Raw genomic sequence first — 23,564 nt, forward strand, 5'->3', positions numbered from 1 at the left:
GAGCCTGGGCATAGTGCTCCTGAGGCTGGGCATAGTGCTCCTGAGGCTGGGCATAGTGCCCCCGAGCCTGGGCATAGTGCTGGGCTTAGTGAGTTTAACTTACTAGTTTGGCTCACTGGTCTTGTTCAAAATTGTCACTCTTGGGTGATTTTTTTTTAACCTGATCTCTACCTGCTTTGCATATGTTATCTCCTATAATCCTCAGGACACTCTTACAGGATTAAAAACCTGTTATCTCCACTTCCCTGATAAATAATTGAAGTGGTGTGCCCATGGGCTCACAGCTACTGAGAGAACAAAGACTGAATTCAAGCCTAGGTCAGTCTATATCGGACACCCGTGTTCTTAGGTGTGACTCTGTTTTCCTAATTATGAATGTTCTGTGCTTCTTTTATAAAAACCCAAAGCACACTGAAACTTTGTAGAACACTTTGGCAAGAACTAGCTCTAAATTCTAAATCACGACACACCTTTCATATCGTGAGCCTTTGATTTTTGAAACGACCAACCGACTACTAAATAAGTAAGCAACATCACTGACAACCCCGGAATTACGTTCCTTTCTCTAGAATCCTCAGAAGCCGAAGCGGGTGAAGATGAGGTACGGAGCCTGGTACCTGAACACCAGCTTGTGGAAGAGGCAAAGAGCGGATGAACCTTTGGTCGACCCCATGGTCTCACACAAAGCTCAAGATTCAACCTTTAAAGAGCAGCTTCAGGAGCAGGTGTGTCCATGTGCTGAGATCCAGTTGTCTGAACACAGTCAATGGCTACAGGCTGGGCAAGGAGGTTCCCCCAAAGTCTCAGGGCGTGTCTGTTCAATTCAGCAACAAGAGAGGCAAGATGATTTGTGGAGAGCGTGTGATAAGCAAGGCTTGAATTCTGCCTTCATGGTTAAACACAGTACCTCTAAAGACAGGACACCACTCCTACCATTTTGTGTTTGAGACATTGTCTCAATACATAGCCTTGGCTATTGTAGCACTCTATACATATACCAGGCTGGCCTCATATTCACAGAGATCCTCCTGCCTCCTGAATGGTGGGGTTAAAGGTGTGCACTTCCCTCCACCCAGCCCACAACTATCATCTTGAACAATGTGTTCTATGAGTAAATGTTTAAGGGTGGGGGAGGAGCGAGGCCCACCACAGTGTTCCGAATTTGTATGATGTTGTTGTGAAGTTTCAGGAGACTAACCGTAGGACTTGTTTCCTACCAGCATGAGATGGCTGTCAAAGAATTCAAAGCTGCGCCTGGGAAGTTTCATTAGTAGCATTCAGTTGCCACAGAGGCTCCCTAAGAGAGGGGTCAAAAGTTAAATGACCCAGCAGCAAATCCACACCACCGAGACGTGGCCCTGCTCTACTGTAGATAGGCTGTGTGCCTGCCCATCTCTCGTGTACGCCCATCTGCTGAAGCAAAGGTCATCACCGCTGCTCCGAGCACAGGCAGGTGTGTTGACACATGCTTCACTGGACTCTGATGACCTCATCTGTGGCCCTCTTCCCTTCACCAGAGTGTCTCCGGATACTCGTAGGGAAACACGTGGGAAAGTAAAACCCTGTACAGAGGCAGCCGATGCTTCCTTAGTAACCGTCCATCAGTCCACTCTGCTGACCAGAAAGGTCATTTTTCTCTTCGCAGGCCTGGGTATGAAGGACTGTCTTTAGGAATTTAAGTATGCCAGAACTCTATTAAGTACAACATGCTTGAATAAGTTCCAAAATAAATAATCCTTAGTAGAATTTCTGAGTGCATGGTTTCAGAGTGCCTGCATTTATGTGAATTTAGCTCATAGCATAATATTTTATTTTGATAGCAAGAGCTATTTGTGGTGTCTGTCCGAGTGCTTATAGACAGCTAGAGAAGCAGCAGTGTCTTTTCTTTTCCATTGGACATCGTGGTTGATATAACTATGGCAGGAAGCATTATTCATTAGGAGATCTAGACACAGGGGGCAGACAAGACAATAGGATTGCTCTACAGCAGTTTCTGTGGAGACCTAGTCTTGCGTATATAGTCGGAGCTAGCCTAAGACTCATGATCCTCTTGCTTCACCCTCCCAAGGGTCAAGATCTCAGGCATGCTCTGCCATGCCCAGCCTACAGTGCTGTTGGTAAGCCACACTTTCACAAGGCCCGAGGGAGGATTTAGCTTCTGCACTGAAGGTGCCACTGCAGGTCACTATGACAGGCTTACCAAGAACTCAAGAGGTCTCACTATCCTTGACTAACTGGTTTTGGAAGGTGAAATGACCTTAGAGAGTTGAATTGTGGTATGCAAATTTCTACATCCACCTTTCGAGTTCAAATAAATGTAAAGAAAACTCCAAGGGATGCTTGAGTATTGAGAGGAGTTGAGACTGAAACAAGTCTGTTTTGATTGGTGTGCCCTTTGTAGCTAAGATCAATAAATTGTGGGGCTGGTGAAATGATCCACTTGCTTCCCTCATTAAGAAATATTTTTTTAAAAAAATAAAAATTAAAACCTATAAGTTGTGGCTATATTGTATTAAATAAGTTAGTTTCTAGACAGCCCAAGTCAAAAGTTTGACTTGTCGCTCATCCTTCATACAAGGCTAAGGGGAAAGAAAGGACAAGAGGATAAAATCAGACGTCTTTGGGAGCTCTCATCTTCCATAACTGATGGACCCCATAGTGAGAAGGAAGCATTTGCAATGGGGAGCTTCATGGAAGTTTCTGGAAGCTCTCATCTTTCGTAACTGATGAACCCCACGGTGAGAAGGATGAGATTGCAGCAAGGAGCTTCATGGAAGTTTCTCCCCAGATTTTTCACAGCTCTTTTAAACTGTTCTTTTAGGGGGAACTGCTTGCAGGCCTGCATGAGACAACAGCCTTTAAGGACTTCATTCTAAGCAGGGGCTACAGGATGCCCAGGGTGAGTTATTTTGCAGAGCCCTGCTGAGAGCTTTGAAGAAGACAGCTGTGGATAAGAGTACCTCGGAAGGACGGGTCAAATAAAAACTCAGCGTTGCTTTCCAGATGGGGCCCTTTGGCTAATGCCACTGCAGAGGCGCCATCTTCCTGCCGCTTTGAAGTCTAATATCCTTGGGACTGGACAGTGAGGGGAGTAGAGGGGCGCTGCTTGTACAGCCTGTTACTAAGACAGTATGCGCTCTGTAGGAACTCCTTGGGGCTCCAGGACATTCAGGTCGAAGGACAAAGTTACATGGCTTGGGTCAGCATGAAAGGGAGTGGGCACTTAAAATCGTATCACGTAGTGTGAGCTCTGTCCAAACTGAAACGCAGTAGAAGTTCACATCTGGGGGTCTCCCAGCCTCTGCTCTGCCCTCTCCCTGATCCAGAAGGAGGTTTGGCCTGTAAGTGGAAAAGGTATACCAGCCTTCTTCCATAGGACAGGCTCACACACCCCTCTAACACAAAGATCTCAGTGGGAGATCAACTGAGAAGACCATAGCAAGCTGTGCATCCAGACAGCAGGACCCCAAGGCATATGGTGCCGAAGTCATAGCTAATCATGCGTATGATCCTTAGGTTCCCCAGAGGGCAGAACAGCCAAGGTTCTCAGATGTTAGAAATGGAACTCTGAGTCAACCAGTCTCTCTCTCTCTCTCTCTCTCTCTCTCTCTCTCTCTCTCTCTCTCTCTCTCTGTCTCCCTCGTCTTTTCTTTTTCTTTCTTTTTTTAAAAATTGTTGTTGCTTTGCGATAGGGTCTTCTTGTGTAGTCCAAGCTAGCTTCAAACTTGCTATGTACCTGAGGCTGGCCCTTAACTTCTCTGATTTCTCTGATCTGCCTTCCAAGTGCTAGACTTATAGGTATATGCCACCACAGCTGGCTTGGAATCTATTCCTCCTGAGTGATAGAACTAAGAGTGGCTTATATTTAATGTCAAATAAATGAATATGTTGCGCATGCTCAGAAACAGCCTGGCTTTAGGCAAGTTTAAAGCATGGGGCATTTAGTGTTAGAACACTCCATCATAGATGTCAGTGGAGTCTCTCCATTAGCTCTGAGCATCAGTGATAGGCCCCCTAACTATATTTACTTTATACTCTCTATATAGTCTATATATACTGGGCTTGACATATATACAGTAGCTACTTGATCTTCATATAAGGCCCACTTAAGTGTACTTATATATCTTTATATAGAGTCTATAACTATGCTTAATAGTTTACATTGCACATTACATACTCTTTTGTATATTATATTACTTATATATATGTATGTATATTATATATATATATCTGTCTGTGTGTGTCTGTATTTGTTTTGATTTTTTAAGTGACCTTGGACATCTGATTCTTCTGTTTCCAACTCTTAAGTGCTGAGGTTATAGGCATATGCTACCATAAATATATTTATGTAGTGTGTGTGTGTGAGTGTGTGTGTGTGTGTGTGTGTGTGCTCTTCTCTCTCTCACCTTGAAGCTCACCATTCATTCTGTCCAGGCTGGACTGGGATTCACCCATCTCCACTGTCCCTCTCCTCAATGCTACAGTTCCAGGCATGACTGGACATTCTTGACTTTTTCTGTAGGTGTCAGGCACTTAAATTGAGATTTTTGTGCAGCAAACATTCTTACCCACAGAGCCATCCTACAAGCCTTGTGTTATATTTGTCTGCCTTAATATTTATACTGTCACAACTTCCTTCTTCTATTCAGTGACTAAGCCAGCTCAGTCAGTCATCAGGGTCTCTCGGGAGGGAGTGAGGATTAAAAAAAGAAAAGACAACTAGACCCCAGCCAGTGCTGAAGCGCCTTGATTTTTTTCCCAGTCTGCTTTTGTACCATTTTAAGTACATACAAAGGCTCAGTTCTAGGTCCAGGAACAAACAAAGCATAAACAGATAGTCAAGGCGCAAACAAGACAGTAAACAAAGTCCTGTGGTATTCAGGGACTTATCAAGGTGACAAGCCTACTTCCTTGTCCTAGCCCAATGCCAAATTTTTGCCAATATCCTTAAAGTGGCACCAAGAGCTCTCCACGATTCAGGTTTGTCCCTGCTGCTGTAATTCATTCTGTCAATACACACATAGATTCATGGGGGGTAGAAAGAAACATGTCTGACATACTGGCTGCACTCTCTGCTACACAAACTCCAGAGAGATGGGGCCCCTGCATGAAGCTCAACAGTTGGAGCAGTTTGAGGGCACCAGTGATGTAGTCTCTGGCACTATTTTGTCCCTTTTTCTTATATCCTATAGCTAATCACCTACTGATAACATGTCATATGAAAGAGGAAATCCATCCTAGTATATGAAGTCAGATATGGTAAACACTTGTAATCCCCACACTCAAGAGGCTGAAGCAGGGAGATTACTGTGAGTTCAAGGCCAGCCTGGTCTACAGAGTGAGCCCCTGTCTCAAGAAAATGAAAAAAAAAGCCCAAATGTAAATTACATACAGATGTTCATATATGCAAAATATATCTGTACATATGTATTTACAAACTGTCACTTGAATATATATGTGAATATTCATTCTTTCTAACCCATAATGTATCTATATTCTGTGTATATATGCACAGTCACAGAGGAACATATTCTTGTGTGGATATAGCAGTGTCTATACATTGTCCACAGTGACCCGGAGAGATCCCAGGCCTTTAGCAGCATAAGCCTTTGCTGAGAGTTGGGCTGGCCGGAGCTGGGGCACAAGCCAAGGATGAATTCAGTCTGAGTATTTATGATGCTGAACAACTCCTTCTCACTCAAGTTCTCCACTTAAAAGGTCCAGCCTAAGGAAATCTGCCAGAGGAAAGTGTTTATTAGAGCAGGAGGGCTGTCCAGGTTTTATTTAACATTCTAATGAAGAGACTCTCTCTTTTTTCCCCCCTGTAGTTCCTTGAGAAGATATATGCGGAGGAGAAAAGTAAGTCTAAAAATATTAAGGCTCCTAAAAAACTCACGCAAACAGAGAGGAATCCCGGGAGCAGATGAGTCGGCTTTGATTGACAGCATCCTTGGATACTGCCCCATTAGTTTAATTAATAAGTAGAATATAGCAGTGCCCTCCATGAAGACTTCAACCTGGCAGCATCCACAAATAGAAAACTGAACACAAATATCTTTCTAAACAGCTTTGTAAAGGCTTTAGGGGCTTTTTGTGGTATTTTTAGTTATGTACAGCTGTGTATGTCTGCATGTGGGTAGGTGCACACAAGTCTAGGAGCCTTCAGAAGCCTGAANCGTTGAATGCCCTGGAGCGGCAGTTACAGAGGGTTGTGAGCCACCATGTGGGTGCTGGGAACTGAACCTTGGTCCTCTCGAAGAACAGTGAGCTGTCCCGATGGCTGATCCATCTCTCTAGCCTCCACTGATCAATGTTTTGTTTGCTTGTTTGTTTGGTTTGGGGGTTTGGCCTTCTTTAGGGAGAGTCTTGCTATGTGGCCTAGGCTGACCTCTAATTAGTCATCCCCCTGTGTTAGTCTCTCAGGGTCTAGAGTTGCAGCTCTGCACCAACCCACCTGGTGCACAAAAGAATACATTTTGTATATTTACCAACTATGGGCTCAATATTCATGTGTAGTCCTCTCATGCTTTCGTGTTATGAATATGCCATAAATGATTGATTTCTTGTAAAAATAAAATCATAGGCAAAGTCACAATTACTTTGTTGTTACTACTTTGAGTGAGAACCTGACACAGAATGAGTGCCTCTTTTTTTTTTTTTTTTTTTTTTTACAATATTAGTATTATTTTCTTTCATCGAGTTAAGCTGAGGTGTTTTTCTCCCCAGTCTTAAATATGTACTAAAGCAGAAGGTCATAGGTCAAAAAGTTTAAAGGAAAATCAAGCTAACATATTTCATTACTTTTTAAAGATTTAAAATTTGTGTGTGTGTGTGTGTGTGTTCACGCGCGCGCATGCACATGGGTACCCACAGAGAGCAGAGGAGTATGTTGGAAACCCTGGAGCTAGAGTTACAGGCAGTTGTGTGTTGTGGGTGATGGGAACCAATCTTAGGTGCTCTGCAAGAGGAAGTGTTCTGGGACCTTGAGCCATCTCTCTATATCTATAATTTAAAATATATATATTTGGGGTAGGGGGTGGGGCTGGGGAGCTGGATCAGTGGTTAAGAGCCCTGGCTCTTCCAGAGAACAAGGGTTCAGTTCCCAGCACCCACATGGCAGCTCATAACCTTCTGTAATTCTAGTTTCAGGGAATCTAACACTCTCTACTGGGGTCTGTGGGCACCAGGCATGTATGTGGTATATATGTATGCAGGCTGTACATGCACATGTGCGTGTGGAAGGAGTATGTGGGGGTCAAAGGTCAATCTTGGGTGTTTTTCCTCATGAATCGTCCATCTTTTTTTTTTTTTTTTTGAGGCAGGGTCTCTCTACTTCATTAATGCAGCGAGGCTGGCCAGTTGGTGAGCTTTCTGCCTACTTCCCTCTCCAACACTGGGGTCACAAGCCACATGGGTAACAGCAGGGAATCAAATGTGGTTCTTTACTCCTACACAGCAAACATCTGCCCTTCCCCAGTCCCTCCCACTCGAGTTCAACCATCTTCCACAGAATCACGCTTTAAGTTTGGTTACGGTAACACACCTATAGTTGGGGAAATGTTGTGTGTACCTGACAGGGTAGGGAAGAAAATGTGTAACAACTCAGTGGTGTTTGTTTTTATACCTGGTGAGGAGGTGTCATTACTGAACGATTTCCATCATCCATTTCCCATCCCAAATGTTTATCCACAAAGGTGGGAGCCTTGGAGATCCTCACCCTGGGATATATATATATATTCCAATATATATATATATATTCCAAGACATGGTGGAACTCCAAGAGACCCTCTGCTCTCTAGTCAATCATTTTCCTCATTAGTGAAGTCTCCTCACTCTGACACCAGAGTGTTCTTTTCAGTCCTGTTCTGTTTGTTTTGAGACAGGGTTTCTCCCTGTCTCTCAGGTGTAACCCTGGCTATCCTGGAACTCGCTCTGTAGACCAGACAAGCCTTAAACTCATAGATCTGCCTGCCTCTGCCTCCCCAGTGCTGGGATTAAAGGCATGTGCTACCACCACTTGGATCTTTCCAGTTCTTCAAGCAGCATGAGAAGGCTCCACTGACTAACAGGTGGTGATTGCTGTTAAGTCATCCTAATATTGCTGTTTTCTGCTGGTGGGGACTTTTCTCAAGCTTTTCCACCCATTGCTCACTCCTGGGGCTAAGGGACAGTTTTTCCCAGTGGTTGTTAAGGAGGCATTTCTCCTGATGTCACCCCTTACACTCAGACCTGCATACTCAGAATACATGGAAAGAGCTGGTGTTGGATCAGTGTAGAGAGCCATTGCTCAGGGTCTGTGCTACACTGGTTCCAAGGTTCCCTGAAATCTGCTGGTGCTCAGGTCCCTCACATGATACAGTGCCTGCTTATGACCTACATGTGCCCCACACTGCACTTGGAGTCATAGCTACATTACATTCAATACCTTGCACAATGCAAATTAAGACATTGTTGTTGTTACCCTGTGCAGTTTAGGGAGTAAGGAGAAGAAATAGCTGTCAGTCTGTGTTCAGTAAGGACAAAACTTGTTTGAATATTTTCAACTCTGTTTAACTGTGAGGATGCAGAACACACAGGTACAGGGTGGGCAATGGCGCTGCACTTTAAATACATTGCCTCCCAAGTGGTGCTTGGGGTCTGGAATACAACTTCTATGTGCATCGTAGTGTAGGCAATTGCCTTCTCACTCTTGCTATAAAAAAATAGCTTCTGCACTTTGCATGGTAGCTCCTAGCACTCCAGAGGCTGGGGCAGGAGTGCCAGAAATTTTAGGCCAGTGTGGTCTATTCTGTTCTGAATTACCAATCAATGATGATGATAGTGATGATGATAATAATGATGATGACAATGATAATGGTGATAACGATGATGATGATTATGATGATGATGATAATGATGATGATCAAATAGGTTTCTCAATGAGAGCCAGTATGAAGTAGAAAACCATAGCGGTGAATAAGCATTCAGTAAGTCTATAAAAAGCTGGTGTGGGTGGATGTCTTTTAAGCAAGGTCAGCAAATCTAAGGCCAAAACAACCTCCTAGGGGGGAAAAAAAAAAAGATAACTCACTGTTATTCCTGAAGACTCCTTCAGTTTGTGGCCACCATGTCACCTTCAAGTGTTGTCTTAGTGAGGGTTTCTATTCCTGCACAAACATCATGACCAAGAAGCAAGTTGAGGAGGAAAGGGTTTATTCAGCTTACACTTCCACACTGCAGTTCATCACCAAAGGAAGTCAGGACTGGAACGCAAACAGGTCAGGGAGCAGGAGCTGATGCAGAGACCATGAAGGAAATCTTTCTTTCCTTTCTCTCTTTCTTTCTTTCTCTCTTCTTTCTTTCTCTCTTCTTTCTTTCTTTCTTTCTTTCTTTCTTTCTTTCTTTCTTTCTCTCTACATTTCAATGTTTTTTCTTTAAAAGGAGTGAGTTGTGTACAGGGAGTTAAATGCTTTATAGACAAAAAAAAAAAAAAAAAAAAAACTGCCCTAGAACCAACTTATTCATCATCTTCTTTATCCTCCTCTTCCCCTTCCTCATCCTCTTTATCCTCCTCATCTTCCTCTTCCTTCTCTTTCTTGCTCATTTCAGCCTTGACCACCCCCTGGAAGGATGCTTCTTACTGGCTTGTTTCCCCTGGCTTGCTCAGCTTGCTTCCTTATAGAACCCAGGACTACCAGCTCAGGGATGGTCCCACCCACAATGGGCCTTCCCCACATGATCTCTAATTGAGAAAATGCCTTATAACTGAATCTCATGGAGTCATTTCCTCAAAGAAGGCTCCTTTCTCTGTGATAACTCCAGCTTGGGTCAAGTTGACACACAAAATCAGCCAGTACAAGTGTTCATGGTCATATTTATTGACCAGGGTAGAAAACATAGCATGGGGAGGGGATGGGGGACACTTTACAGATGCCTTTAACAGCGTTTTACAAGAGGCTAAGTCACAGATTCCAACTGACCCCAAGTGACACCGAAAACGACAGTGTTACAGAGATCATGGTTTATCAAGTAGTATCCGAATGTTGATTTCAAGATTTACGGTGGATGTTCATTTCAGAAGGTGGCTATCAACCTCCCTTCTTGCTGTCTTTAGCACATGACACACGTGCAAACACACATGCATTGCCCTGGGTGAGGGGCGTGGAAGAACACACAGGACTGCATCTATGCACTGGGTGGTAAGCTGGTTACCTGGGAAGTCCAAGGCAAGTAAAGAGGGTTGTAACATTGTTCTCTTAAAAGCAGCTTAAAAAACAGGCTGAGCACACAGTTGGACAGCAGCCTTGAGTGACTGTAAGGTGCATTATTAACTCCGGATTGAGAGGCCCAGCAAAAGTTCCTGTCTCTTAGAACATAAGAGATGTTTTTATCATAATGAATGACCTCATCTCATGCTCTGAAGGCTGGAAAGCTCAGGACACTGTAGCCGTATCTCATGAAGTCCTGCTTGATAGGTAGAACTCTGCAGAAACCCAAGATGGCATAGCGTGGGCCTATTTTCTAATAAAGCCACGGAACCCCATTGGGTTGGGAGCACAGTTTCATGGTCTCATTTAACGCTCAAACATCCTGACTCTGAATTCCAGTCTGATCGTATTTCTACCTTCTTAAACCCTTACAACAAATCTCCAATTTAAAGACAAGTCATCCTAATCATTTATATAAAAGTGTGAAATTTTTAAAATTCTAGAGAGTTTCTCTGCCTTGATTTTCAGCACCACCCTGGAACTGGGCTGTAAAGTCCCGCGGCTAATATCAGATTGTGTTGGCTTTTTAGTCGGTTGGTCAGACATAGAGAATGTCCCATGAGGTGAGAGGAGCAGGCTGGAGAAGGTATCAAAGTACGGCAGGCGTGGCACACTGTGCAACTGAAGTCTTCCAGGAGGCCCTGGGGGCCAAAGTGGTTACATGGGAGTTTGCAGCATGGGGCCTAGGTTCTAAAGGCCCTGGCACTTAGCAGCCGAATGATCATAGACAGATTGGTTATCCTGTCTCCTCTTGTCCTCTCATCTCCAATAGGAATGGTGGCAATAATAACAGTTCTATCTCCAGTGATGTGGTAAGGATTAGGGAAAAATTACAAGTGCTTAGAACAGACCCTGGCACATCGCTCACACACACTGAATGTTAGCTGATGCCCAGGCTTAGTGGATCAAGTAACCCCTGATTGATGACGGGCACCTGTCACACGGCTACCAACTGTCTCGGGATCAGCCTGCTGTATTTAACTACTGCCCAGCGAGAAAGCAAGAGGGCAATTTTATGTCATTGAATTTGTGGCTCAGCTGCAGAACACTGAGTGCCAGAGCTAGGATTTTTTTTCTGGACTTGTTGAAGTTTTATTCAGAGCTGTGCCTGCTGCAAATGCTTTGAGAATACTGGATCCAGGGCTCAGAGGGCTAGGATGCCTTCTTGAGTGACATGCTAGGCTCAAAGTTGGCAGCTCCTCAGACTATTGAATGAATGAGCTAAGGCAGCATATCTAAACCAGGCCTCCGGACCATTTCACAGCCCTTGGGCTAAGTGTAAATCTGGCTTCCAAAATCCAAGTGGAATTGCGAGCAGCTCACCATCATCTAGTACATCCAACATGCAGATGAAATAGCTATTAGAAAATCCTGAGAGCATAGAGATTAATATAATTTTGTTTAACTAGGTGAGGTTTTTTTACTCGTTGCCTGCAAGTATCATTTACTTAGCTGAAGTATGTGTGACTTAGTGTTAGGAAGGGCAGTTTGCACCTACCTGCTCTCTGAATTCCTAATTGTTTTTTGGATTGGTACCCTGTCTCTGGTACATTTATCCATCATAAGAGTCAAGGCTAAGATGCATGTTAGGGGTGAAGAATAAAGACAACAGTTTTCCTCCCATTTTCCAAGGCTGTTCCCACATCATCTCGGAGTCCTCATGGAAGCTGGGGAGGCCTTGCTGCACAGAGGTAGGGAAAAGTCTGTGGTAGAGGATAGTACCCCAGTTCAAGTTGTCTGGGAAGCAAACAGCAAACTGGGACTAGATGTCCTCAAGTCTAATTCCAGGGGCATCCTGAAAAGGTGGTGGGGCTCTCGCACTCTCTGCCTCTTCTCTCCCTGAGTCCTTTCTTGCCTTCCCCCTCCCTCTGCTCTCCATGTGTTCCTTGGTCAGCCCGACTCCCAACTCCACTTCTCATGTCCTAAGTAAACTCTAGTCCATATTAAAAAAAAAAAAGATGGTGGAAATCCATTAGACTAAGATGTGTGTCTGATTCTGGGGAGAATGAAGACTGAAGTAAGGAAACCTTTGACCCCAACTTGAGGCAGATAGAAGTTCCAGAAGCTCACCCCAGACACCATCAGGAGGGCCATCAGGAGGACTGTTGGCCTGCTTCACTCCAACCGTGCTTAGTCCTGGGCTAGGAGAGCCTACAGGTGAGCCTCAGTACGACAGTGGACATAAATTCAGGTTGCATTGTGGGTAGTTGGCATAGAACCCAGGCCTCGCAATGTTAAGCCCCTGCTGTTCACTGAGCTCTGGAGCCCTGATTTATAACTGGTCACTTACAGACATGGATGAAGCTCTCCCAGGCTTGAGTGGTGTCCAGCATGGTGAGTGGGTGCAGTCTCGGGGACCGAGCCCCTCATCTGGGGAGTTGATAATGTCTCCAGGTAGATTCTGTCAGAGTTGAGTTAAGTGGAAACGCAGCAGATTTTGCTGAAGAAGAACTTGCTGGTGCCTATGGGGAAAGTCCCCCACATCTGATCGCAGAGGCTAGCTGTGTTTATGGCATAAGAGCAGAAGAAAAAACCGAGGCATTCTCCTGCAGGCCACGAGAGCTGGTGAGGGACAGGTGGTGGTGTCCATGCATTGGTCATTTCATGCAAGGCTTCTGACTATGCCAGTAACTTCCCCAGCTGCCCCAGCCTATTTTCTTGCCAGGCTTTGCTTCTGGGATAGCCGCAGATACTTTCCTTGAATTCGCCCCTTTCTGACTACCAGTGATTTCGAGTCTCTTTATGTTTGTTTCTTCAGTCTTTGGGTATCTGCTGTCAGCTCAGCCCCAGCATGAACAAAAGCGTCCTTTCTGCCCATTTCTTATCAATGTGGACGGATTTGTTGGATATTCGCATATTAATCATTTGTCTTTTAGACAATACAGCTATCTGCCCTTGTCTGGAGCATTCTGGTAACTTTATCTAAGCGTCCTCCATTGGAAGTAATTTTATCCAAACAGCCTATGTCCGGTACTCTTGTGGTGACAGTGTCTTGGGTTTTGTTCCTTAGCATTGTACTTTTACCATTTTCACGGATTGGTGAATTTTAGTCTACCTGAAACACACTGTTTAAAGCAGCACAACTAACCTAGCCCCGCCCCACGAACCTTGCCCCGCCCCCTCGCAAACATGGCTCCGCCTTCTCCCTCCTCTCCCCGCCCCCTTCCCCCATATGGTGAACCAGCTAGTTTTTCCGATACAGATTCTCCATTTCTAAAGGTTTCATAATTACCAAGCACCTCTGCCTGGAGTCCATCCAGGTGCCAAGATGAGTCAGAGGTTTGCAAACAGTTGCAGTTAGAAAATGTCTCTATGAAACCCGAGGCCGGGAGGCGCCAACGTGACCGATCTGCAGAGAGGGTGTTTGCCTGTGGAGAATGTCATGTGGAGGGAGACACAGGCGCAGAGTTTGACAGAAACGCACAGGTGCTGTGGTACATTCCCAGAGAGCCAGGGCTTGGAGAGAGAGGAGTTGGAAACCAGCAGCTCGTCTGCTGTGCTGGAATATTCCCGGAAGGCAACCATGATGTCATGCATCCAAATTCACACACTTCTAAAAGGTTATGTGTTGAAATGTGAACACGGTTTAGGCACCACCAGGATTTGGTATAGCCAGAGCCTCTGGGCCCCAGGGTCTGGGGAGGCTCTGAGTGGAATTCTGAGCCGAGGGGAGCACTGCCAAGCTTTAGGGAAGACTTTGAGCAGGGTTAAGCCAAGAAGAGTTGCAGAGTGCAGTGGAGCCTAAATAGACGGAGGTACTCAGATGAGGTTCGAACAGGGTACAGACACTGAGACCAATAACACAGAAGGCAGTGGAAAGGGAGGTTTACTCTGTCCCACTCTTAAACACCTCTCTCCAGAGGGAGAGAGCTGGTAAGTAGGGAGAGGTTTTGCACACCAAGCAATTTTTCAACTCATGGGATATCAACTTGATGTCCTCCCTTTTAACACAGTTCTGACACTCTACCCCGAGTCAGTTTTGATCTCATACGTTAAAGGACTCAGTTTAAGATTCTCCCCATTTCAACAATCAATCGCAAGTTCATGAGTTTTCTGCTTCTATTGGCTGATGAACTTCCAGGATCCAACAACCATTGGATTTCATGATTTGCTAGAATTCAAGGAAACATCATTCTAATTTTCTTTCATCTATATCTTTCTGACTATCCACCTACCTATCTTCTTTTTGGGAATTGTGAATGCACAGAACTCAAGGAAACCATGGGTTTATGCTCACTGGTTTTTGATGGAAGGTATGCACTATGGTTTGGATATTCCAAACTGTATGTGGTGAACCCAAGTTCACCGTTAGATCTCTAATTAAAGACATGAAATAGAGTTGACAAAGAGCATACCACATTCTATGTCTGTCGTGCTTGCAAGGCACGTGGGGATCTGTGTAATTTAAGATAGCCACTGTGGATGGAAAGGGCCAGCGAGGGCGGGCTGAGAGGTCAGGAGGGCAGGCTTTTGCTGTGAGATGCAGGGTTATTGGACAGTCTTCCATGGAGGTCTGACATGGTTGCAGTTGGCTCTACTAGCCTCTAGTTTGAAGACAGGCATCATGTAGGGGCTTGTGACTCAGTTTAGCCTGTAGTGATGTCTTCACCTGAGTGAGTTTGATTGGATGTGTTTGTCAGGTAGCTCATCCTTTCTCCTCTTCTTCTTCTTTTTTTTTTTTTTTTATAAAAGATTTATTTATGCTGGGCGTGATGGTGCATGCCTTTAATCCCAGCACTTGGGAGGCAGAGGCAGGCAGATTTCTGAGTTCGAGGCCAGCCTGGTCTACAAAGTGAGTTCCAGGACAGCCAGGGCTACAGAGAAACCCTGTCTCGAAAAAACAAAAATATAAATAAAAAAGATTTATTTATTCATTTATTTTATACATATGAGTACACCACCATTACTCTTCAGACACACCAGAAGACAGATGCCATTACAGATGGTTGGGAGCCACCATGTGGTTGCTGGGAATTGAACTTGGGACCTCTGGAAGAGCAGTCGGTGCTCTTAACTGCTGAGCCATCTCTCCAGCCCATCCTTTCTCTTCTTATTATGCTTCTCTATATTATCTGTGTGTCTCTCCTCTTCTACCTGTCTTTCATCTACATCTTTCTGACTATCTACCTAACTTCTTTGCTTGGGTCTTAAATTCTTTAAATTTTTAAATTAATTTTAAGTATACTTTGATCATATTCTTTCCTCCCTTTCAGCTCATCCCAGAACCTCCCTGTCTTCTTACCCACCCAACTTCGTGTCTCCCCCTTCTCCAAAAAAAAAAAAAAAGAATATAGAAACACAAACTTAAAAAAGAAAATTAAGGGCTGGTGAGATGGCTCAGTGGGTAAGAGCACCCAACTGCTCTTCCGAAGGTCTGGAGTTCAAATCCCAGCAACCACATGGTGGCTCACAACCATCCGTAATGAGATCTGACTCCCTCTTTTGGAGTGTCTGGAAACAGCTACAGTGTACTTACATATAAGAAAGAAAGAAAGAAAGAAAGAAAGAAAGAAAGAAAGAAAGAAAGAAAGAAAGAAAATTAATAAGACCAAAAAAAACCCAAAATCAAACAAAACAAAAAATACACACACACACAAATCCCCAAACGAAACCTGGAGCTTGTGTGTGTCAACCATCTACTCCTGGAATGTGGCTGATATACCCAGTGAGACTCCATTGGAGAAAATGGATTTTTCCCTTCTAGCAGGCAGCAATTGCAAGTGGCTTCTTGGTCAGGGGTGGGACTTGGTGCTCACTCCCTGCACGGCCATCAGTGCTGGGATTCTCTCTGGTTTGGGCTTCTGCAGGTGTTGTTCAAGCCGTTACAATCTCTGTGAGTGCATAAGTGTATCGAGTCCTGTTGGAGTCCTGTTGTGTCTGCCAGGCACTGTCTCTGTGGAGTTATCCACCACCCCTGGCTTCCTTCTTCCACCATCCACCTCCTCTTCCACTTAGATCCCTGAGCCTTTAGGGGAGAATTTAATAAAGCCATCCCATTTAGGACTGAAAGCTCCAAAGTCTCTCTCTACACACGGTCCAGTTGTGGGTCTCTGTGCTAGTTCCCCTCTACTGCAGGAAGCAGCTTCTCTGAGGAGGGCTGAGTGATGCTCTGATCTATAGGTATAGCAACAGTTCATTTGAAAGTTAAATAATTTAATAATAAAACAGGAGTCAGTATTGCTCTGTTCTCCACCTCTCTACCAGTTGCAGCCTATGCCAAGAGAGGAGCAACCCACCAGGAAGTCTCTGTCAGGAGATGTGTGATCTCTTGTGATCTCAGTGATCCAGCGAGGTGCACTGTTGAGTGACTGATCCTCACAGAGGGAGCCATGTTAGCAATAATTGCAAGGCATATACTTTCCAGCTGTGGCCTCAGCAACAGGATGTGAATATGTGTTTAAAGGAAAGACTCCAGGTAAAACACCCGGCTCTTTACCCTGAGTAGTGTGCACATCAGCACAGCAGTGTGGTCCTTCCCTTCACAGGACTTCTGTTGTGTGAGGACCAATTTAAGTTCATACACAAAACACTTTGACTATGTGATGCTTTGATAAAGGGTTGCCGCTTTATTAATATTTACTTGTAGGGGCTCCATGCCTGGGCAACATCCAGTTCAGCTGGGTGGGTGTGCTTTGTGCAGCAACACGCGTGGCGAGAGAGAGAGAGAGAGAGAGAGAGAGAGAGAGAGAGAGAGAGAGAGAGAGAGAGAGAGGAGAAAGGCATGTGGATGAATGCCTGTAACTCCCCACTGGAAAAGCAAGAGGATTTCGAGTTTGAGGCAGCCTGGGCTAGTCTGGAACCTTTTTAAAAAAAGAGTGTAGGAGGTTCCAGAGGGAAAGGCGAACAAGATTGGCGGAGGTGGTGGGCCTTTATGTAGAGATCTGAGAAAGCTGGGGATGGATTGGAGCTTCCCTTAAGCCCCTGCGCCCTCCCCACGACCCTTACCCTCCACTCATAATTGTGCTAACGATCCAGTGAGAGCCTTCTCCGGCCTCGGAACACCGGGCGCCCCTCTCCTGGCTCGGAGCTGTGCGTAACCGGACTCTTCTGGCGTGGGATTGAGTGGAGCCAGGACAGGCGTGGAAGGGCAGGCAGCCGTGATGGGAGTGGGCGAGAGCCGGGTTGCGAGGCGGGGCGAGCGGGGCGGGAGGCGGGGCCAGGAAAGTTCGCGGCAGCCGTGGAAGGCTGGGCTGGTCGCCAAGAACCGTAAAAGGATGGGGCGGGCGGGGTGGGTGTGGCCGTGCGGGTGAGCGGAGCCCTGCACTGGGGCTCGTAGTCTCCCGCAGCCTCTCTCAGCCATGGGCGCCGTCTGGTCAGCCCTGCTGGTCGGCGGGGGTCTAGCGGGAGCGCTCATCCTGTGGCTGCTGCGGGGCGACTCTGGGGCCCCGGGGAAAGACGGGGTTGCGGAGCCGCCGCAGAAGGGCGCACCTCCAGGGGAGGCTGCGGCCCCGGGAGACGGTCCGGGTGGTGGTGGCAGTGGCGGCCTGAGCCCTGAACTTTCCGATCGTGAGCTGGTCTCCAAAGCAGGTATTCTTCCTCCCCTCGAGCTAGTTGTTTTGAAGTTGTCGGGGGAAGGGGAAACGAAAGGCACCTGGAGCCGTGCGGGTGGGTTCTGGTGGACCACCTTCACCGACCTCGGACTGAACCTTCTTCAGCCCTCATCGCGTTCCGGGGTTGTCCTGCCCTGGAGAGGCCACGCGGGTCCTCCAGAGGCCGCGCCCAGCTTCTGCCGCCTCAGCCGGCACAGGCTCCTCCGCCTGGCCGCACTTGGAGCAGTGCACGAGGCTGGCTTGGGGGGCATCTCACAACTCTTCATTCAGTTCCTGCTGAAGCTGAGAGGGACATCTTCTGAGTCCCAGTCGCTGACATACCACACCCCGCCTTAGATTTGGGGCTTATGAACACTTGAGTACTCACTTCCTACTATCTGGGCAGTTTTTTCAGGAAAGTAAAATTCAGCTTAGACTTGGGTCATGAAGGCCACTGTAGCTGAGGCTTTGTGCCGGCTTGGGAACAGCCCAGGGTGGGCCTACTAGGGAATCCAACTCTGATGAGAATTGTCACCTAAGTTTAAATCTACATTTTAGAGACCCTGCATCAGGCAATCAGTGTACACTGGCACAAACCCTTACCTCTTGTGCCCTTTGCCCAGCTGCCTGGCAGAACTTATTTTTAGTGGTGGTCATTTGTAGCTACTACGTGAAAATCTTTCCCACGGCTGGGTTTTGATAAAGGTTCTTCAGAAAATTAGGACTCCAGAGTAATATTTGCTGACATCTCACTTTGAAGGTCATCATTAAAAAGAGGTAAACATGTAGCGCTGAGTTCTCCTAACCCCTGCTGATTTATGGTTTTAGGGTGGTCAGGCTTATAGGAGAGGTAGCCAGGAATGAAACCAGGGTTTTAGAGAACTTGGATCGTATACTTTTAAGAATAGCTTTTATAACTGTATGTACTTATTAAGGAGGGTGGGTGGGATAGGAAAATCTTGTGCTTGTTGAAGACATTCCTTTTCCCTCAAGCCCTCCCCACCCCCACCACACACCCCCAACTCCACTCAGTCTTGTTCACGGTTTTCTTCACACTGACTGCTATGCCTTCCAGTTAGCTGGAGCTGGCCCATCTTGTATTCACTCCCAGGGAGTTCAGGTGTACTCTCAGGTGCAGGGTAGCCATGTAATCCTTTGTTCTACAGAAGCCACCAGCATGTGAGGCTGGGCCTTGTGCTAAGCTCCTGCCCCAACCCTTGGGCAGCATTTTTTTTTTTCTTTTCTTTAAATGACAGGAGCCAAGTGACTTAACTTTGGATACCTGCCAACATGGTCTGGACTGTGGGAGACTTTGCAACTTGCCACTTCATTCTCTCTCATGGTGTGTGCTGAGACTCCCCAAGTGTGCTTTTGATCGTTGGCTCTACGTGTGTGCTCTTAGAGCAGTGTTGGGAATGTTCAAATAGGTACTTGCTTTTTAAAAAACAGAGCCTTGAGCTGTACATAGAAATAAAGACAACAGCAAAAATTTTCTGTGTCTTCCTTTGTGAACCACCTAATGTTACTGCCCTTTCCTTCCTTAGAGCATCTTCAGGAAAGCAACGGACATTTGATTTCTGAGAGCAAAGATCTTGGTAACCTGCCGGAAGCACAGAGACTGCAGAATGTTGGAGCAGACTGGGTCAAAGCCAGAGAGTTTGTTCCTGTTGGGAAGATTCCAGACACACACTCCAGGGCCAACTCCGAAGCGGCAAGAAATCAAAGCCCAGGATCTCATGAAGGAGAATGGAGACTCCCCAAAGGACAAGAAACAGCTGTTAAAGTAGCTGGCAGTGTGGCCGCAAAGCTGCCCTCCAGCAGCCTGCTTGTGGACAGAGCTAAAGCAGTCAGTCAGGACCCGGCAGGCCACGAGGACTGGGAAGTGGTGTCTAGGCACTCATCTTGGGGGAGTGTTGGTTTGGGTGGCAGTCTTGAGGCTTCTAGGTTAAGTCTAAATCAGAGAATGGACGACAGCACAAACAGTCTTGTGGGAGGAAGAGGCTGGGAAGTAGATGGGAAGGTGGCATCTCTGAAACCTCAACAGGTCAGCATCCAGTTCCAGGTGCACTACACCACTAACACCGACGTGCAGTTCATTGCAGTGACTGGAGACCATGAGAGCCTTGGGAGATGGAACACATACATCCCACTCCACTACTGCAAAGACGGGCTCTGGTCTCATTCTGTCTTCCTGCCTGCAGACACAGTGGTGGAGTGGAAGTTTGTGTTGGTAGAGAATAAGGAAGTTACTCGTTGGGAAGAATGCAGCAATAGATTCCTACAGACTGGCCGTGAGGATAAAGTGGTTCATGGGTGGTGGGGGATTCACTGACTCAGTTTTCAGAGCATCCAAGAGGCTGCAGCAGAATGTGGACAAGGCTAAGGCTGTAGAGCGCACTGCATAGTTTAAAGTAAAGGCGGTGTGATTCCAATTGTAGCCGTCAGGGCTCTTTCAGGTTTGCTAGTGTGGCTTCTGTCCAAAATGTAGGAAGATGTATGCCTGCAGATAATGCTTCCTGTAAGCTGGCACTTGTCCCTTATTGTATTGACTGGTTTGTGCTGACACATCAGGACTTGAGGAATTGATCATCCTGGGTAGTTGCATCCTGGGTAGTATGCCTGAGGTATGGACTACATATGGGCAAGGAGCAACTAAACAACTGCACGGGTACACAGTAGAGCGCCCTTAGCAGCTCTTAGACTAGAAAGCCTACAATAAGCCCCATCAAACACAGCTAAAGCAACACTATTTACATTTAATAGTAACATCATACGGAACTGTGACCAGTAAGGATCGGAGTTAAACTCCAGACTTCCTGTTAGTTTTTATTCCATTTTAACTGCTGAGGATAGGCGAGACATTAGCAAGTATGTCTTTGTCTTAGTGGCTGAAGGCCTATTCAGAGGTGGTCATCCAGGAAGCAGAGCATGAGGGATTGAGGTGTGAGATGCTGAGGTGGTTTGAAGGGTATAGTTCCTTGAGGACTGGGAGTAACAGGTCTGAGTCTGGTACATCCCTCCTTTACCCACAGTGCCCTGGTTGGACCATCTCTGCTCACTGCTCCACCTCATTCCTACTCGGTGTCAACAAATGGGCTGCCCCAGAGACGTCTTTTCCATCTGTTAACTCTTCACTCTCCTTACAAACCAGCGAGTGAAATTCTCTATAGGACCATACTGAAGAGTGTCTTTGCTCTGAGAAGAAATATTAAGCTTTAAGTTATAACTGAATAAATAAATACCGAGTTTTAATATCTTTATTCAATGTCTCATTTGTTTCAATTTTAGCACTTTAACCTAGGAGCTATATTTTACATAAAGAGAAAAGCAAGCCTCAAGTTATAGCAGATACCATAGGGAAAATCTTTTACCCTCCCTCAGGGAAAGTTTTAAATGCTTTTTTTTTTTTTTTTAAGAAAGTCTTAAATATTTTTAAAAACTTTGCTTAGAAGGGACTTTTTGAGGCGGAGTTTCTTGTAGCATAGGCTAACCCCAAAATTCACTATGTAGCCAAGGGTGCCCTTGAAACTGATCCTCCTGCCTCTATTTTTCAAGTGCTCAGGCATGTGCCACCATACCCAGTTTTATGCAAGCACTCTACAGCTGAGCTACATCTCAGCCTTGGTGTTTTCAGACAGGGTGGCCCAGACTGGCCTGCGACTCCCTAGATAGCTAAGGATGACCATCAACAGCTGATTTTCCTACTTCCACCTTCCAAATGCACAAGTGAAACGAGTTTTCATGTGTTAACAGTCTATATTATCTATCAGCTAAGGCAGGTATTTTATTCTGGCTAAGATGCCCTGTGCTGACAAAAGTCTAGATTCAACTGAAAGCAGCATTAGAAAGTTTGTTTGGAAGCTTTGCGGCTCTCCGCATTTTTGAGATGAAATCCATGCATTCTGCTTATGTATCTCACAATGAGATCCACAGAAGGCACTGGTCATTACTTCACAAAGCTAATTAAAACAATTTAAATAGAAGTCTCTAGAATTCTATTTATAGTTACCTGATGAAATTAAAGTTAACCTCTCATTAAAGCCCATTGACTTAAGAAACAAATCATGCTATGTATATACACTTACATCATTTATAATTAAATGCACATCGATTGTAATCATCATTTGAAGTTAGGTGTGCTTCAGAGTGAGAACTTTGTCGTTGACAGCAGCACACGGTTTCCCTGAGAGCAGGTACACCCACCTCAGGGCCCCTGCTGGCTGTGGTGTCAGTCAGCACTATCAGGTCTTCTGGGCAGTATCTCCCCTCCATGTAGAGTTCCCCAGACCCCCTTCTGCCTGTGGTGCCACCTTGAGGGCCCTCTCCATCCTTGTCATCCATTCTGTGGGAAGAAAATAACTTGAGGAAAAATGGCAAATTCAGTATTAACACTCTGACCTGAAGGTAGCCCACAGTTCTCTATCCATGTCCATTCCACCTGAGGGAACTGGTCAGGTGACCATCCCTAGAGGTGAAAGGTGAGGGCTGTGCAGCTGCAACAAGGCCTCCAGCTAAGCAGCTGTGTCTCCATGACCCCTGCCATATTGTCTCTGATGTTTCGGAACAAGTGAAACTCTTGTGTGTCTGCTCTTGCCTTAGTGTATTTAGTTTGCATACACATACTCCCGGTTTATTAAAATTTAATTAAGGTAGACTGTATTCAATGTAGAAGTTAAAGAGTAACTAAGTATTTTCTTTCTTTAGTTTTATGCAAGAGAAGAGATTTCTAAGTTTGGATTGGGGGCACCAAGGTTTTGTTGATTACTGATATTGACAGAACAGTGAGCTCAAGGTCACTAACAAAGCCTGGTGTTTGTCCAGCATGCTGGAGTTTGTCCTTCTGTTCTTGGCTCTGTGCCCCTTACACCATCTGAACACGTTCCCCCCACTCCTGAAACCCAGAATTTGTTAAATCAGGAAAAAAAAATTGACTCTGCTATCTTAGAACCTGTAAAATAATTTAAAACAACTATACCAACATGCTAGCATTAGCATAAATTAATATATTATAATATGTGAACACTCTCAAATCTAACTGGTAGTAGTTACAAGTTTTACTGTGAGAGCATTCAGGAAGTTTATTTCAAAATAGAGTATACAGGTCAGGGTATCTTTTATTAAAATTCACATAAAAAGAAAAAAGTTCACAGGGCACTAATTATAAGTAACACCACAATTAATCGGGTGTCAGCCCTCTGTAGAGAGCGGGCAAGCAACGCATCATTTTAGTAACATTTTTTCCTGGTCTTTCACTTTCTGAATCCTCTTTTCTTGATTTCTGATCATTGAAGACATTGCTGAAATATCAATAAAACAAAGTTAGATTGTAATGTCAACTCAGGTTTTAAAACCCTTCACACTCATCTTCAAGGATGAGGTGTTAGCCTGCAGGTCAGACCCTGAGGTGCATTAAGACTTCAATGCAGCGCACTTTTGTAACAAATATAACAGCCTCCTGGAAGCGGGACAGATAACAGGGATATAAGCCAAGCACCTCAGGAGGGTCCAAGAGGGAAGCCTCCTGTCCTTCCATCTCTGGGGACAAACTTGATTACTGCAAGTAGTTTGGGGAATTTCTCTGTGCTCTTGTGCACATGCACACAAATGGAAATAGGTGTATGGTTTTGGCTTCTGCTTGTGCTGGGGACTCAATCCACACTCCTGCACATGCTAGGCAGTCTCTCTCTCTCTCTCTCTCTCTCTCTCTCTCTATATATATATATATATATATATATATATATATATATATATATATATATATATGTGTGTGTGTGTGTGTGTATTTATA

The 23,564-nt window shown here is 45.4% G+C and overlaps 3 protein-coding genes across 3 annotated transcripts in view; 2 read left to right on the plus strand and 1 right to left on the minus strand.

The window, feature by feature from the left end:
- Fam47e (family with sequence similarity 47 member E) overlaps positions 1-6,009 on the plus strand; it is a 19,590-nt gene extending 13,581 nt beyond the window's left edge. The window contains 3 exon segments of the mRNA XM_021163728.1: positions 570-725; positions 2,822-2,899; positions 5,829-6,009. Coding sequence (XP_021019387.1) covers positions 570-725; positions 2,822-2,899; positions 5,829-5,927 — 333 coding nt within the window. The 3' untranslated portion in view covers positions 5,928-6,009.
- Positions 6,010-17,487: 11,478 nt separating this feature from the next.
- On the plus strand, positions 17,488-21,036 carry Stbd1 (starch binding domain 1). The gene is made up of 2 exons (XM_021162408.1): positions 17,488-17,774; positions 19,321-21,036. Exons 1-2 carry the CDS (start codon positions 17,546-17,548, stop codon positions 20,106-20,108), a joined length of 1,017 nt encoding a protein of 338 aa, XP_021018067.1. The 5' UTR covers positions 17,488-17,545; the 3' UTR covers positions 20,109-21,036.
- A 1,893-nt stretch (positions 21,037-22,929) lies between these two features.
- Positions 22,930-23,564, minus strand: part of Ccdc158 (coiled-coil domain containing 158) — a 66,308-nt gene continuing 65,673 nt past the window's right edge. The window contains 1 exon segment of the mRNA XM_021162407.1: positions 22,930-23,073. Within this exon segment, the coding sequence (XP_021018066.1) occupies positions 22,997-23,073 (77 nt within the window). The 3' untranslated portion in view covers positions 22,930-22,996.

The sequence above is a fragment of the Mus caroli genome, chromosome 5, assembly GCF_900094665.2.
Source record: "Mus caroli chromosome 5, CAROLI_EIJ_v1.1, whole genome shotgun sequence".
Lineage (NCBI taxonomy): Eukaryota > Metazoa > Chordata > Mammalia > Rodentia > Muridae > Mus > Mus caroli.

Coding starts and splice junctions, on each gene's coding strand:
- Stbd1 (XM_021162408.1), top strand. CDS start 17,546: ATGGGCGCCGTCTGGTCAGCCCTGCTGGTCGGCGGGGGTCTAGCGGGA. Junction 17,775..19,320: donor TGAGCTGGTCTCCAAAGCAG/GTATTCTTCCTC, acceptor TTCCTTCCTTAG/AGCATCTTCAGGAAAGCAAC.